Here is an 18,505-nt window from a genome sequence, read left to right on the forward strand (position 1 = left end):
CAAGGATAGAATTAAGACTGAGCTATTAGGGCAGCTCAGACAATTATGATAGATACAGAGAACATACAAGGCATAATGATCATATTAGATGCTTCAAGATAGGATATTGGGAGTAGAATATTTGGATATGTTGACATTTAGATGTTGGAACATGGAAAAACGGCCAGGAGACCATTTAAATTGATCACCTAGATCTGACTGAACCTTGGTGACTGACAGGACCTCAGATAATGCCTGTGATGCGAGAATATAGTGTCAGAAGGTCTCATTCAAATCAAATGCTCGATCTATGAACTTTAGGCATTAACAGTGGTTAGAGGCAAGTACAATAATTTCAGTGATCTCACTGTTTCCTAGGACTAAAGCTAATATTGTTGAAGCAATCTGACAGCATAAAGGCAGTTTTAAAAAAAGACAGTGATTTGTTTGAAATGGGTTTCTTTGTATGAAACTAGCATGTTGAGTTCAAATTTTGAAGATATGGATTGCCAAGAATAACTCAGTTCTTGGCTTTTCATGGAGAAGCTATGGGATTGAGAATCACGGTCTTTCATACAGATCCTGCTGTTACGATCGGATCAGAAAGAGTGTAATCAAATTGAAACAGTCCTGATGGCCTAAACGTTAGGAAGCTGTAACTTCCATGACTTAAATTGATATCTTCAGTGATGTCATTTCTTCTTGGTGTTCATGACAAACAGCAGCTGTCAAATGACTTGCTCACCATATGTAACTAATTTTTCTTCCTCCAATTGACTGCGATGTTTTTGGAACAAATGCAAAATTAGGGCATTTTGATAGCTCCAGGCTATTTTCCCATGAATAAGAGCCAATTAGTTGAACTTGGACTGCATGCCTTCTTCCCTAAGCTTCACTACTTGGAGGGAGATCAGCAATTAGATAGGGATTTCAATCATATTTAGTTAATAACTCCAAGTACTTCCACCAATGTACTTACGTAATGTACTGCACTGATTCATCATAGTTAATTATTTCAGTTAACTGCCTTTATCTGTAAGTGAGAAATGAGATACAGTTGAATTATCCTTATTAATATTCCTAGAATCTAAAGTATCAGGTGTCTTTGCTTCATATTTTAAATCTTTTGGGAACAAGCTATGCCTGAAAATAGAAATTTTCTTTCCTGTTTCAGCTAATCTACCTCTTCTCCAATCATCCCCGATGATATTTATTATTGTCCTTTGCTTCTACACAATCAAGCTATTTGTGCAATAGCTTTCTCCATGACATTTTTAAAACCCTATTGTTTTTTAAAAAAAGAACAATAAAGAGACTCTGAGAAGGCGAGAAAGTGAAACAAGATGTCTCCATTCATCTGTCAATCTTGTCCATACAAGATGTTGTTGTAGCCTGTCCTGTTACCATCTCCAGATTTCTCATGTCAGTTATTGCCACCATATTGTGAATTCTTGGTTAAAGGTTAAATGACATAATACATTCTCCAACCTATTATTTGTTTTTCTGGTCACTTAGAAGAAACAAAGTATAGACCTGTTTATTTGGAGCATTTTGCACCCTCTTCGGAATATTATCAAGTGCCTTACAAGTAATAAAGGAGCCATTGAGATGTTTTGTCATTGATAAATATTTTGTATCTGCAGTCTTCTCATTGCAAGCTCCAATTACCAACACTGTGATCAGGGGAGCAGTGCTAGTTTTTTAGGTGCCGGAGCTGACAAAATGCCTGCCATTTCCTATATTCTCTCTCCAGACATGTCACACCCAATTCGTGTACCTGCTCGTCACAGGAATGGGGCAAGGAAGTCAGCAGGTACACAAATTTGACCTAACATGTGAATAGGGCTTCTTATAATGTCAAGCACTAAACCAAGATTAAAAAAATATAGAAACTCCAGAGCTTCACAGAAATATAGTGATAGTTAAGATATGAACAAGATTATAGCCAATCACTACATTTCAGTGTGTAACTGGTACAATAAAACATAAAATATCTAATTTAATAATGACAAAGTATTGCACGGTTGCCTCACTAATTATCATAAAATATAATTATCAACAAGAAAAAGATGGCAATCATGTATTTTACCAATTTAAAACTAATTGCCACCAATGAGAAGTTTCACAATAATTTCCACAAAGGGCCTGAAGCAACTCTTGTCCTGGTGTCATCTGCTGATCTGCGGTACCGCGGCCATGAAGTGGCACATGGCTCAGGATTCCTCTGAACTAGAGAAGGTCCATGTGGTTTAACAAACATAAGTGCTGAGACATGATTTATGAGAGTTCTTGAGTGTGTTGTTGTCAAGTTCACATGACTGAATCCCCTCTCACACTCAGTACCACTAATAGGAATAACGTGAACAGCTCAGTAATGGGCATAAATCATTGGGGTTGCGATGTCCATGGTCCTCCACATAATCTCTGAAGGCATTTATTAGAGGAAGAAGAAAGCTTCATCCTCTTACAGAGAGATGATATTGGAGCTATTCTCCATAATGAGGCGGTATTTCAGCAGACCAGTTGCCTTTATCAAGGACAGACATTTCATTTAGCAGAGATTTATACATATTTGAAGGTTCAGAAGTTTGAGAACCTTTCAAAAATGTTGTCGTGAACATACAGTGCGGCAAATTGTTTATAAGACCAGTAAGAAACTGTAGGTAATTAATGGAAACCATTTTGTTGTTGCTCGTTAAGGTCATTTCTCCAAATTTCCCCTTTTCAACGGTCTCTTGAGCTTCTCGAGTTTTGTACCCGGTTGCTCTTTTAGTCATTTGGAGCCAGTTAGAAAATTTGAACTAGAGGCAAGTGCAATGCAGCTTTTGTCCCTTCAATTGTTACACTATCAGTGGCTTCTTTATGAAAGAAAGAAATTAGCATTGTTTGGTTTGTTAGTGAGAAAAATTGACTTCTGTATTAGTGAGTAATCCATGTACCACCGACCACCACAGATGCAGCCTTACTAATGCCACGGAGTCCGAGAAGACAGCAGGGCCCACAGCACTTATCAGTCTTCCTAAATTGGAACCAAGTATGAAAAAAAAAGCCTAATGAACTATTGCTAAAGCCACAAATATCGCTGAATCAAAAGCAGAAGGTTGGCAACTATGCCTTGTACCGTTTCTCTCGAAGAAATGGTTGAACAGGAAGTGTACCTGAGTCGATACTCTCAATGTCCTCATGCATGTCATGTATTACGTGGTTTAGACCAATACAAATTCTATTCAGTCTTTAAAAATATAAAAAGTTAAAGAAGCTTGAATAGTCACACCCGCAGGAATAAAAATCTCAGGGCTGTATGTGAGGGTCACAAATGCACTCTGACAGTAAATCTGAAAATCTAATCAAGTGATCAAAAAGGCCATCCCATACACTAACATGTAGTCATGGTCTAACTACATGTTCGACTGTTGCCCGTCTTCGGGAGCCAATATGCCATCTGCTATTGTCTTTACCTCACTGACACCTTCAAGTCCAACTTCTGGCCTTGGCTGAAGTTCTAATGCTGTTTTTATTCTGAACAGCATTCTTATCCAATCCACTCTTTCTCTTTGGCTTGGCTTCGCGGACGAAGATTTATGGAGGGGGTAAAAAGTCCACGTCAGCTGCAGGCTCGTTTGTGGCTGACAAGTCCGATGCGGGACAGGCAGACACGATTGCAGCGGTTGCAGGGGAAAATTGGTTGGTTGGGGTTGGGTGTTGGGTTTTTCCTCCTTTGCCTTTTGTCAGTGAGGTGGGCTCTGCGGTCTTCTTCAAAGGAGGTTGCTGCCCGCCAAACTGTGAGGCGCCAAGATGCACGGTTTGAGGCGTTATCAGCCAACTGGCGGTGGTCAATGTGGCAGGCACCAAGAGATTTCTTTAGGCAGTCCTTGTACCTTTTCTTTGGTGCACCTCTGTCACGGTGGCCAATGGAGAGCTCGCCATATAACACGATCTTGGGAAGGCAATGGTCCTCCATTCTGGAGACGTGACCCATCCAGCGCAGCTGGATCTTCAGCAGCGTGGACTCGATGCTGTCGACCTCTGCCATCTCGAGTACTTCGACGTTAGGGGTGTAAGCGCTCCAATCCACTAAATGGTCAATAAAACCGATTAATTACAAGGTCTCCTTATTGCATTTTACAGGCTTTTTTTTGTATCCAGCATAACCAAAAGATTTTGCTCACTCAGATCTGGCAAAACATCTTCCACAGAATAATGAATCTTCAATCAGGGCTCCAATAAGATCTCTTAGAAGTTTGCTGTGACACTTCAATGACATCTGAGGATCCAATCTCCTGGTTGGTAGGTAGGTAGGTTTGCTGGGACTTGAGTCATTTCCACAGGACACTGAATGTTTTACCTTTATGTAAGAGGGTAACAAGAATAAGACAGGGGATTACAGGCCTGTAAGCCTTCCATCAACTCTCTGATGGGTAGGATGTATTTGGATTTGGAAAGGCAAGGACTGACTAAGGATATTTATGCACCACTCGTTCTCCTTGTTGTTAGACAAGAACGAAGTACATCTTCAGGTGGAAGTTGCTGGTGTTCCACCATTTTTATTGTCAGTGGAATTTACCAGCATTCTTCGTCAACCCATTTTATGTGATCCTGTTTTAGAGTCGAGGGTTTGTACAAAGTTTTGACCAGGCCTGAATCTTCCTGCAAATTCTCGTCGAGGTCTGTACATGAGATTAGCTGGTGATTCTGTTATCAGTCTTGTTAGGATTACTGGTGTAAATGCATTCTACCCTCTGGAAGCGTAAATGACACCAAATGATTAACACGAATGTGCGGAAATGCACCACACAGCTTCCTTTCATTACACTGCATTCAAACCAATAACCACCACCAGCTTCTCTTCCCTCTCAAAAGCCTAAGGACATTGGCCAGCTCTCCAAATGATAGTTCTTACTGATATACACACCTCAGTGGGAACGATAGAAATGCTGTTTGCTATGTTCCTGCAAATATTTTTTGCTTTAATGGTGTTGTTTGGATAATCCCTCCTTATTTATTTATTTTTTTCACTCTATGAACCATACTGACCAAAATACACACAAACATTTCCCTCTTGAATATTCCCCCCCCCTCCCTTCTTTCCACCCCCCTCCAGATAATCCCTCCTTATTGAATGTTACTTGATGTTCCATGGTTGCTACACCACATCCCATACTATGTTCCTTGCCTTTACCCAATCCTATCCATCCCATCAACCCATTAGGGACCAACATTGATTGGAAATCAAATGTATTGTTTTTTATATCTCTCATTCTGATGACATAGTTGCTTGTTTTGATACATTTCCAATGGTAATAAGATTCCTTTTATTCATTGCAGAATATAGCGGGACTTAAAGAAATTTGAGTTCCTCTGAATTTTATTCGATGCTGACCATTGCACTAAAAAAAGGTCAAGATGAACTTGATCACAGGGTAAATTCCAAATAATGGACGCAGTAGGATTTATTAGCAAGCAGGTTTTGATTATTACCTTGATATTCCAGCAGTGGATGATTATCTGAACATATAATTAAAATTATAATCTTATTGCACACTTGCAGGTCAAAACCACTCTTCTCTCCTCTCATTCCCAGACATATTATGCCTCCAGTCCTCGAATGCTGCCATATCATACAATTCTTGGTCATGAATCTCAGCAGACAAGCTTGAAGTGAGATGAATTCACTGATTAAAAATTCCACCTACCGTATTTCTAGGGCCAATTTTCCTATCCTATTCCCAAACAGAGCAATTAAATGTGTGCATCCCAGAGGGGAAATGCATGCTAATCCATCAATTCCATTTTGCTCATCTTTGAATTTCCTTGAGGGTTTTTTTCTAGCAAGAACACAAGAATGTATCATTCATACAATAAGTGTCAAATAGCTTGGCACTGAGGATCCCTGGAGCAGTCCTCTAGTGCACATTGGGAGTTCACTTCCATGATTAAACATCTGACACGACTACTTCCTGAACTAGTTCATTGCCTTCTGGGCAATATTAGCTCTGGGTGATTGCAGAAAATGGCAGAGAAAGATCAGCAAAACATTCTGAACTTTAAAAAAAAGTTGGATAGGGATTCAAACAAGCTGGCAGTGTACCCTGTTTACTGCAGTGTTGCCGTTGTGAATTGTATCCCCTTCCCCTCTTAAACAATGAACTTACATAATTAGGATGTGTTGTTACTTTTCATTATAAAATAGCCTTGCTTCTTTCAGGTTTGTTGCTGAACAATTTCAGTACTTTTTTTTGCAAAAGGGGGTGATCAGGCAGAGGGAACGTGAACAGAATGGAACCTGGGAATTTAGACAAAGTAACTAGAAACAATATTTCATGGAGATCTGCAAGTTGGGGGCTTATTTCAGGAGACGGTTTCCTTGCAACGCAAACATAGACAAGGAATGAGTGATTCAAGGAGAAAAAACAAGATCAAGCAGGGAGTATGGACCCATCTCCCTCTCAAAATAATATTCCACTTATGTTCAGCTTTTGTTTTCACCTTTTGTTGCTGAGAGTTAATGATGGAGCCAAAGCCAAATCTATAACATTTGCAGGGCTTTACACTCAGGGGTATTGGTGTCCCCACACCAGACCGTGATGCAGCCGGTCAGCATACTTTCCACCACACAACTGTAGAAATTTGCCAGGGTTTCCAGTGTCATACCAAACCTCCGCAAACTCCTGAGGAAGTTGAAGCGCTGATGTGCTTTCTTCACGATGCCATTGCTGTATTGGGTCCAGGAAAGATCATCTTAAATAGTGACTCCTCAGAGCTTAAATTTGCTCACCCTCTCCACCCCTGAGCCCCAATGATCACTGGAATGTACACCTCTGGCTTTGCCTTCCTGAAGTCTATGCCTAGTGTCAGAGCTCACTGCAGGATAAACATCATTTATTATTTTGCTGCTCTGCATTATAAATGTCCAATGTTCCATTGAATAAGGATGCAACTATGTGTGTTCTATATTTCTGTCAATTTTATCAGTCATATATGGTAATGATGAATAACTGAATACTATGAATCTGAAATGAAGATGGGTGCGGTAGAATAAATGCAATCAGGCTTTTTCCATTGAGGTTAGGAGAGAGAAAAAGTAGAGGATGTGGGATAATAATGAAAGGGGAAAAGTTTAGAGAACATTAGGGGGAAATCACACAGAGAGTACTGGGAGTACTGCCAGCTGAATTGGTAAATGCAAACTCAATTGTGATGTTGAAGGAAATTTGGACAGGTTTCAGGAGGGTTAATAGTCTAGGTGTAGACAGAGGGACTTGCTAGAATAATAGTTCACCATAGAATGGAAAGGCTGACAGGCTTGTTTCCATGCTGTAGTTCTCCGAAGCTCAATAACAATCTGTTTGATAGTACATTTTCTCTGATGGTTTCCATAGAATTGACATCCTTGTCATAGTTTCACATGGACTTAATTGTCTACTTTAGATATGCGAGTTGCTAAGTTGTGAGCTTTTTTTTCAATAACTCTTAAAACTTGCTGAGACCAGTGGTTTGCCTGCATGTTTCATTTTAATTTGTGATCGGTGAGAAACTAGATCTGAAGCCGAAGTTTTCTGTTCTGCAGGACTATGACTTGAGTCAGCTTCAACAGCCAGATGCACTAGATCCGGTATTGGCAAAGGCTCCTGGGATCAGGCGAGTTGATGAACGGCCTATTGGCGCTGAGCCACAGTATCCACTGCGCCCAACAATTCCGCATCCTGGAGATATCGGCGACTTTATTGATGAGGTAATAGCTGGGAAATGCCAGACTGATATTTATTGCAGTGAACAAACAGATCTGAAACTGATGGTCCAGTACGCTAGGAATTTGGGTGGTAATTTTCCAGAGGATGTTGTTCCTATTCATACCCATTGCACTTTAAATTCATGGCCACGCAGTATGATCAATTTTAAAGTGAACCCAATGAGTTTAAAGGGAGTGTGGAAACAAATGCCACAGGAAAAAGAAACTGAGGGTTGTATGTGATATCATATACGTACTCTGACAATAAATCTGAATCCAAACCATTGATTTTGAGGATAAGATGGGAAATGGGACCCTAGTCAACTGCAAAGCAATGCAAGAGACATCATGTCATTAGCCAAGTGCCAAACTGTTGTCTTTTTCAAATATTCAGACTATATTATCAAATATTTACTGCAATTATGATTTTATTGAAATTCAAAACACAGAAAATGGTAGAAATACAGGTCAGGTTGTTTTATTTCTTCACAGGTGGTGCATGACCTGTTCAATATTTCCAGCATTTTCAGTTTTTATGTTTAATATTCATTTGTATATCCTTCTACTATATGAATGAAAATTTTGGATCCATTAGTTTTATGTTTTTATTGAAGTTTTGTTTGATAATTTCATTGGGAAGACTTTCAGCAGGTCATTTAAGTTGTTAGCATAAGTGTAATATTGTAAACGTAGAAATCTGTAAGATATCTAGAATTAGAAATTAATGTCACACAAATTGATTTCATATTGGAGTTGGATTGATAATTGATTCTTCCAACTGAACTATTTAAACACAGCATCAAGCAGATAATCATGAACTTCAGTTTCAAGGCTGCTCTTTTATCAATTTGTGAGATCTGGAAGCCAGAACTATTTCTCAACCCTAACTGAGTAATTACAGTGAATCGCGTTTGTGAAGTGCTGCCCTCCAAATGTACCTACTGAGGTAAATGAGAGTGGCTTCCTCAACCACTTGACTCAGCTGTACAAGCACAGCAAGAATGCCACTTGGGCAGACCAAGTAAGGATTGTACATCCCAAAGGGCCCTTGGAACTATAGAACACAATAGCACAGAAACAGGCCCTTTGGCTGATCTGGTCCATGCTGAACTATACCTGGACCTGGAGTGATTTCTTTTTAATGATAGTTTTTGTATTCATTATTATTCATGGCCAATTTATTGAATCTGAATATGTATAACTGCCATGATGCCATTTGAGCTCTGGTCTCTGTGATTCTTAGCCCACCATTGGATTGCTAGTCCATAGTTTAACCACTGCACTCTTGTGTTTATATCCTAGATATCTTTTTAATTCTTCTTCCATAACTTGTTTTAAGTGGAGCATTTTATTCCTTAGCAAAAAGGCAGTGGATACGGGCCTTATTATACATCCGTGGTTGATGTGGAACACAATCCAGGCCATACTACCCCCTACCAGAACTGCAGCATGTGTCACTACTGGAAGGAATGTTGAAAGCTGAGCATTCCAGAGAAGATGGACTCCTTTGCTATTTGAAATAATCATATGGAGCTCAGGAGGTTGAAACGAGCTGCTTGACCTTGTTTCAAGGTCCAGATTTTTTTGTGCACCCTGGAATAATTTGTCTTCCATTCCTTATGACACCTGCTGGTTTGCCGTTGTAACCAGAATAATTTAAAGAGGAAAAAGTTATGCTCAGGCATTTGCCAAAACTGACTACAGTAAAAACCCTTGCTATCCGGCACCGATGAGGATCACAGATGCCGAATATGCACATTTTCTAGTTGACTGAGACTCATTTTTACAATGCCTGACTAATGCACCTTCGTTTAGAATAAACAATTTAAAAGACAATGCAAAATGCAAAGTAACATGAAAAAAGTGTTGTTGTCTTTAATTATGTAAAGTACAGTTTAATTAATAATTCCCATAAATTACAAACTTTAAATTCGAACCTTGATCTCTGGTGCTGTAACAGCATTGCACTAACTGCTAACCATACCACCATCATAATTAACGCCCCGCCCCCAAGTTTACAGATAATATACTTAATACTAATAAAGATACAAGAATCTTATTCAATAGGGATAGGAAGACACTTTGGGAGAATCACCTCAAGAGCGATCCGCATCAGCCGGCTCTTCATCCTGGGCGCTGCCATTTTAGTCAAACACAACTTTATCGAAACTTTATTCAAACAGCTGCAATGGGCAGGACAAGTCCGGTGCGCTCTGCTGGCTGAATGTTGGCTCCCATCTTCAACAAGGGTTTGTGTGTTGCTTCAGAGAACACTTATTTTACAATTTTAAACTTTATTTAAATTTGTATTAATTTTGATTGATTTATTTCCTCTTTTTCTCTTGTCGGTTGGATGAGGTTGCCAGATGCTTGAATTGTGGACAGCAGGGATTTTACTGTACTTTGTATTGTTTGTTTTTTCACTCTTTCCAAGAACTGATAAGTATTTGCCGACTTTTGTTAACTACCTTTACAGGGACTCAGAGCAGCGGATAATGACCCAACAGCCCCACCCTATGATTCCCTGCTGGTTTTTGATTACGAAGGAAGTGGTTCAACTGCAGGATCAGTCAGCTCCCTGAACTCAACAAGCTCTGGTGACCGTGATTACGATTACCTTAATGACTGGGGACCGCGATTTAAGAAGTTAGCAGACATGTACGGTGGTGGAGAAGATGACTAACAGTGTGCTGTGCCCCAGAAATTGAAGGAACTGTACAAAAGCGGCAGCTTTTTTCATTAATATTCCTTGCTGACCATAACATTTTAGTGGTGTGTTAGGTTCTTTTTTTATTTTTGAACATGAGCTGTTAGCATGAATGCTTGTTGTTTTGGCTGCATATTTTGGGTCAGTCAGCAGGAATATCGCTCAACATTTGCTTTACAACTAAAGAGGAAAGGAGCTCTTTATTAACTTGAATTTCTTAGTACAGAAGCACTGTTTTTAAAGTGCCTTTTTGGTACATTTTATCCAATTCCCTCAATCTCAGGAGTGATTAAATTCAACCATCTATTGATTCCTAGTCCAATACTGGCTACAAAGAGAAAATGAAAGAATCAATTTATTTCCACCCTGGTTAAAGGACCGATTTTCCCTTTTGCCTTTTAATCTCTCGGTGTAAAATACATGAAAGAAAATGTACAGAAACACGTTTATTAACAGCCATTTTAAAATTGAGCAGGTGGGTGGCTAATCACATTGTATATGTTGTATAGAGTTTAACTTTGAAGTCTAATTGTCAAGCAGTGAAAAGGGAAGGACAGGAAAGGACATTCAGAAGAACTGGTTAGTCTTCATTCGTATTATAGTTGTTTTCTTTTTAACATCCTGGAGTAGAATGGACGTCAGATTAATTTTTTTACCATAGATATCCATTTGGTTTCTTACTGTAGTGTGTACATAATGTTGCACAACTTGAAGCAAGTATCACTCAATTAATGTTATGTGTATAATTGGAGCTTTTTTTTTCTTTTTTTTGCATGTTGTTTTATATTGAAGCTCGCATGGCTGTGGTTGTTTCAAAGAATGATTTCTTCTCGTGTTGTGTTTTCAACAATTCAACACAAATCATTGCACAGTCAGAGGAAACTTTTTTTGTAATGGCCAACAGCACAACTATTTTGTATCGTTGTTTGTACCATTTTGTACCAAAAAAAAAGGGAAGGTAGTAAAAAGTTTTGAATCGTGTTTCTAGTGCCACTGCAATTATGGTTAAACTGAGTAACAGCTTTGCAAATTGATTGTGTACCAGGGCAGAACTGGTGCATTTGCTCCTGGCCCCTCAGTGTTATAAATAAAGTTCCCCTTTTAAAATATTGGCTTGTTCTCAATTACTTTCAGTGTTTGCTATTTTTGGGGGTAACATTAATAATCCAAGAGGCTGATCTGCTATCAATAATAAGTTCTGAGAAAGCTTCACATTTCTTGATTTGCACTCAAATTCAGCATACTAGGTGATATTGATTGTTTGTGGATAGGTTTATGACATGGTATTAGAGACGGACTCATTAACATAAATGAAAATATGTAAAATTATTTCATTGTTAATTGTTCTAATTCCCCAAACGTAATGAGGACAAAGAAAAGATTGTGTTAAGGATTTCTAATGTTTGGTTTGCTTTATCAATGTTCTTATTTATTGTTCTAATTCAAAATTAATTTTTCTCTTCCATCTTTTCAGTTCCGTGTTTGATATTGAATTCAGAACAATGTGGTCCAAATAAGACTCCGTAGCAAGTTAATTATCTTAAAGACTCGTGATTGAATTTTTAATTAACATCAGAATGTACTTTAAAAACACCAGATAATTTCAGGAGAAGGATTTAACTGTGGCTAATGTAGCTGAGCTTTGATGGTGTTGCTTTAACCAATGTTCTTGCTTTACCAGATATCAATCTGAGACATCAAGCCCAGAAGACAGATGGATGGAAGCATAACTTAGATGGGTCAAAACTAATTCAGGCATTCTAGGTGAATTCCATTTGCTTTTTGTCCAACAAATTGATTAATTATCGTAGGCAGAACTATATTCTCAAGTTTCATAGATCAAATTTATTAACATTATGAAATTGATTTCAAAGGAAATAGTTGGTTTTGAAGCTTAACAGGATTTATTCTACAACAGCTATTAATATTATGAAGGAGTAGCCTTTACTGGAGAAAACTGCAGAAGTATGATGAGCTGTCAGATATAAATTTATATTCCACAGTGATATCATAACTTAGGAGTATCAAACCAGACAAGAAATTCTGTCAATTCCTAGCTCTGCTGCAAGTAAAGACATTTATGGGAAAGATGTACTTTCTTTGAAAGGACGTCTCCGAGAAATCTATATTTATATAGTACTCTTCTTTATCTGCAAAGTGCCTTAAAGAGTTTTACAAATTTTGAATTTCTCTGAGGCACTGACTGTTTTAGTGCAGGTAAGTGCCACAACTATTACACGTTCAGCAAGGCCATTGCATTGGCTGATGGAGACTGATGTCGATAGCGCACCAGGAATGACGTGTCAAAAGTTTCACGGTCAAAAATCTGTTTCTTTTGAATGTATTCGCTTTGTTATTATTGTCTGAAGATGAGACACCTGTCCTATAAGCTGCAGTGAGATGAATGACCAGTGTTGTTTGAAACATGAATATTGACACTTCAAAACAATTGCTATGGCTTTTTATTTATGTTCAATTGCATCACCAAGGCAGACCCAGTCAAATGTTGAACCTGAAATATAAAGCTACTAAAAATGGAATAATAACTCAGCACTGCAGGTAAATGTCAGCTCCTACAGCTTGTGTGTTGAGAGCAACTTCAACTATGCTCATGAATTATTTTAACAAGTTGCAGGCCACTCCCACCCCAGCACTTGATGTTAAATAAACCATTCTTTATGATCTCACATTATATTTTCCTAAAGAAAAGCTTCAAAAATGAAGACAAATAAACTGTATTCATCCATGGTAAAATATAAAATATTTAGTGAAGCATTCTGCATAATAGATTGATATAATAAAGTCAAGCTCTAATCAATAATAAAGTCTACAGAGAGAGCATGAGGCAGAAAATGTCTCTTTATCGTTCTAATCCTTTCCAAATTCTGCAAGTGAGATTAAACACTGTTACATTTAAATTGATTTCATGTCATAAACGTTATTATAAATAAATAAGTATTCTTATCTTATTCTCAAAATGGATCCATAAAATGGCCAAGGAAAGGGATTTTTCTGATTTGAGAGCACATTCAGATCTAGATCGGTCTAAGACTTGAAAGTTAATTTGATAATACAATGCTTCACTGTTGGACAATTAATAACATTTGCTTGGCAAATATTACCAATTATTAACCTTGCTTGTCATTTTATTGAGGATAGGTTTCTTTCACACTAACCAGTGTAATCCCACTGAAAAATATTCCTGGATATGATTTTCCCCTGATATTCAGCCCTACTCCAACTTGGCTAGTCTTTGGAGAGCGAGCATCTGATTTTACACCCTTGCATCGTCGGAGAGCATCAGTGGCATTTCATTGAGGGGCAAGTTCAACGAGGTTTCTGCACTGAGGCAAGACTACTGCAGCTCATTAATGCAATAACTACATTTGATAATTAATTCCAAGTAATTAAATGCATGATTTTTACAGACCACAATTTGCCTGAAAATGAGCATGTGGTACAGCTACGTGGTTAAATATGCATATCTGGAAGAAAATTGGGTTTCTTTACCTTTAATTTTGGTAGAACTTTAATTGGCCTTTTTAATTAAAGAACTTATTTTATTTAGTCTCCAAGTTCATCACAAAGTTAAGTTTCACCATTATAAGCATGTACCCTTTTAATTGCGTTAAATAGTGCAAATTGTTATCATACTGAATGATATTGCGTTCAATACCTGAATTTTTCAGGAAGAATCAGAAAGTTCAAAATCTAAATGACACTGTTCCTCATATGTTTCTTCCCAGTGTCATCTTTTCTGATCTGGTCATTTCCACTCTTTCTGTATGTAGAATCCATCTGCTTAAAATCACCCTCATTCCCTATACCAACCACATTAATCCCCTGGTGTCACTGTTTCAGCCCTATCAGTTGTCTCATCACATCCACTCAGACTTTAGAAGGTCGAGTTCTTTCACTGAATAACTAACAGCTTCCATCTTCAACAACATTTTAGTTGAGAAATGTTTCAAGATGAAGGGCGCAGCAACATATCTGCCTAATGGAAAAATACCATTTGATGCTCTTCTACAGAAAATCTTTGTCCAAATAGTATATTCACCTTGTTGCTTGTTTTTGTTTGTGAACTTGCATTCAGGAACTGTCACTTCTGCAGGGCAGAATTCACAACAATTTGGGCTGCAGTTGACATCCTGATTGTAAGTTTACTGAAAGATCCTTACAAGCCTCTTGCTTGTAAAGAAAGAACTCAATTTATTCAGCAGTTTTCACGACTTATAAATGCTCCGAAGCATCCCACAGTTAATAAACAAGGGTACTTGGGTTAGCTATTTTAAAAAAAAAACAGAACATCCTGTATGTTGAATTTCACCATTAGCCCCAAGGGAAAATTTGCACATTCAATACTTGGGTCATATTGTATCATCTGCAGATGACCTTTATCTTGCATGCAAGTTCATCAAGTTATGTTTGATGATTAACTGTTTCCAAAATGCTTGTCTGTATTTTGCAGCAAAATTTAGATTCAGGTGCAACATTCTTGCCATACTTATGGCTGCCTGTATTGTACTGCAGCTTGGCCTCTCGCAACATGTTTAATGTTGGCATTTGCAATTGTACACTGTGCTCCTACACTGTGGCCCACTGGAGCCTTCGTGCTTGTTGTGTATTCATTTTGCGTGCTCAGTTGTACCTGTACTGAGTGGTGAACGATTTATCTGTTAAAAAGTAAAATAGGGATTAGTGTTGTGCTACACATCTGAATTTTAAAACATAGAAGCTAAGTCAGAAAATATATCGAAATTTTCTCCAAACTTATGCCAGAATATTATCCTTGGATCCACATGAAATAGCACTTAGAAACCTCTGTTTATTTCTCCTAATAACAAAGGTGCTTAAAAAATGGTGGCAATGGATTTTGAAACCAATACAAGTTCTGCCAATGCATGGTATTAATTGGGCAGGGAGAGAGGTGTTATAGCATGTTAAAATTGAATGGAATTTGAGTTTATGGCAAAGAAACTGACATGTGTCCAATGCAGCACCGACAGTCTCCTGAAGAGTCATCATTCCTATCGACAGGTATGCAAGTAGCCAATACCCACTGCGACTGAGAAACTTGGCTATTGAAATCAGTGAAACATGTGGAGAAGGAGCAGAGCAACACGGAAGAACCAAGTGAGGAGCGGATCCATTTCAAACTGTGGATAGGAAGTCGATCCATAGTGAGGGAAGGAAACCAGACTTGATGGCTACTTATTAATCATGACCAATGAAACAGCCAGCCACCGCTAAATTTGAAATAACCTCCCAATTGCACATTGGATGCCTCATTTAAGTAAGATGATAAATTACACGCCCCTTCAAGATCATTTACTCATTTGGCATATTCTCTGCCTCTATAAAAATGATCTACAGTTACAAACCAATTGCCATTGGGAGAGCATAACATTAAATTCGAAGCCTTTACTGATAAATGATGAAGACCCTTTTGTGTTTTCTACTGCTGAAGTAATTGATGAAATAGGTTGAATGCAGGAAACGCAGAAGGCACTGAGAGCACTGAAAGGTACACAGGGCTGAGTATGCTTCATGATCCACACTTGTTCAATATTCAAACGGTGGCATCTTTTAGCTGTGGCTGGTTGTTGAGCAGAGTAGTTGAAAATGTACAGGTGGCTAAACGAAGCAGACTAGGGTTATTTTAAGTTACAAATTCCATTGGCGTGGGGCAGGCACTCAGTTATGTGAGGGGAAAATGATTCCAAAGGATGTTGTGAGGTGGTACAGTGGACATGCTGGGAAGGAGACCTGATCTTCCAGATGGTCAAGGGTCCTTGGAGCTCTCTTCCACAAAGGGCAGCGGAATCAGACTCTGAATATTTTAAGGCAAAGCTAGATAGCTGCATAGTAAGCTGTGGGTAGGTGAGAATGTAAGCGCGAGATTGATATCAGGTCAGTTATGATCTTATTAAAGGACAGAGTAAGTGGAGGCGAGAGTCCAGGTGACCCTCCTGTTCTTAATTCATAAATTTGTCCACAAAAAGAGAGTTTTAATGGTTTATCTGAAAAGAATGCATTTCAATAGATTGAACCTGAGAGCATCGGAGCCAAATAGGTCAATCCTTAAATTGCAATAACTGTTGTTATTACCTGAACTTATCTCGTGTTTATTTTAATTTAATTTAGACATGGAGCATAGTAACAGGCCCATCTGGCCCATGAGCCTGTGTTTCCCAAACACCCTAATTAACCATATACAGCACAGAACAGGCCAGTTTGGCCCTACTAGTCCATGCCAGAACAAATCCCCACCCTCCTAGTCCCACTGACCAGCACCTGGTCCATACCCCTCCAATCCTCTCCCCTCCATGTAAATATCCAGTCGTTCCTTAAATGTAAATAACGTTCCTGCTTCAACCACCTCCGCCAGAAGTTTATTCCACATCCCAACCACCCTTTGCATGAAGAAATTTTCCCCTTTCAATCTCAAACCATGGCCTCTGGTTTGAATATCCCGGACTCTTAATTGAAAAAGCCTATCTACGTTGAATCTCTCTGTCCCTTTTAAAATCTTGAACACCTCCATCAAATCCCCCCTCAATCTTCTACGCTCCAGAGAAAAAAGCCCCAGGCTGCTCAACCTTTCCCTGCATCTCAAACCCTGACATGCTGTCAACATTCTCATGAACCTTCTCTGCACTCTCTCTATTTTGTTTATATCCTTCCTATAATTTGGTGACCAAAACTGTACACAGTATTCTAAATTTGGCCTCACCAATGCTTTGTACAATTTCATCATAACATCCCAACTCTTGAATTCAATACTCCGATTTATGAAGGCAAATATTCCAAATGCCTCCTTCACCACACCATCTACCTGAGTATCAGCCTTGAGGGTACTATTTACCATAACTCCTAAATCCCTTTGTTGCTCTGCACTCCTTAATTGTCTACCATTCAATGTATATGACCTATTTAGATTTGCCTTTCCAAAATGCAACACTTCACACTTATCCATATTAAATTCCATCAGCCATTTCTCAGCCCACTCCTCTAGCTTTCCTACATCTCTTTTTAAGCTACAGTAATCTTCCTCACTGTCCACAATACCACCAATTTTTGTATCATCTGCAAACTTACTTATCCAGATCATTTATATAACAAACAATAGTGAACCCAGGACCGATCCCTGAGGAACTCCACTAGTCACCGGCCTCCAATTTGACAAACAATTTTCTACCACTACTCTCTGACACCTCCCATCCAACCATTGCTGAATCCATTTCATTACTACCTTATTTATACCTAATGCCTCCACCATTTTTCCTCACCTCCTGTGGGGAACTTTGTCAAAAGCTTTACTAAAGTCTAAATAGACAACATCCACAGCCTTCCCTTCATCAATCTTTTTTGTAACCCCCCTCGAAAAACTCTATTAGGTTTGTTAAGCATGATCTACCCCTGACAAAACCATGCTGATTACTACCTATCAATCCCTGTTCATCCAAATATTTGTAAATGCCATCCCTCAGAACACTTTCCATCAACTTACCCACCACAGACGTGAGACTCACAGATCTATAATTTCCAGGCTTACATTAGACACTTTCTTAAACAGCGGAACAACATGAGCCACTCTCCAATCCTCTGGCACTATTCCCATGACCAGTGACATCCTAAATATCTCTGTTAATGGCCCCACTATCTGTACACTAGCCTCCCTGAGTGTCCTTGGGAATACTTTGACCGGACCCGGAGATTTGTCCACCTTTATCTTTTTTTAACACTGCCATCACTTCCTCCTCGGTTATCCTTAAATGATTCATGACCTTCCCACTATTTTCCTTTACTTCAACTGGCACAATATTTTTTTTCCTTAGTGAATACCGAGGAAAAGAAATCATTTAAAATTTCCCCCATCTCCTCTGACTTCTCACTCAGCCTACCCTCTCTATCTACAAGGGGTCCAATTTTATCCTTAACTAATCTTTTACCTTTAATGTACTATAACTTGCATGTATTTTTGAAAAATGGAAAGAAACAGAAACGGGGAGAACATGCAAACTCCTTAAAGACAGGTAGGTGTGTGTGTGTGTGTACACACATATGTATAGAGCAAAATTAAGTAC

At 38.7% G+C, this 18,505-nt stretch overlaps 1 protein-coding gene across 3 annotated transcripts in view; it reads left to right on the forward strand.

Moving 5' to 3' along the window:
• Nucleotides 1-11,524, forward strand: part of LOC138735617 (cadherin-4-like) — a 564,345-nt gene extending 552,821 nt beyond the window's left edge. For all 3 annotated transcript variants that reach the window (XM_069883687.1, XM_069883689.1, XM_069883688.1), the window contains 2 exons: nt 7,547-7,711; nt 10,185-11,524. In XM_069883687.1, coding sequence (XP_069739788.1) covers nt 7,547-7,711; nt 10,185-10,391 — 372 coding nt within the window. In that variant the 3' untranslated portion in view covers nt 10,392-11,524. The remainder of the gene's footprint in view (nt 1-7,546; nt 7,712-10,184) is intronic.
• Nucleotides 11,525-18,505: the final 6,981 nt, after the last annotated feature.

Source organism: Narcine bancroftii, chromosome 6 (genome assembly GCF_036971445.1).
Source record: "Narcine bancroftii isolate sNarBan1 chromosome 6, sNarBan1.hap1, whole genome shotgun sequence".
NCBI classification, from domain to species: domain Eukaryota; kingdom Metazoa; phylum Chordata; class Chondrichthyes; order Torpediniformes; family Narcinidae; genus Narcine; species Narcine bancroftii.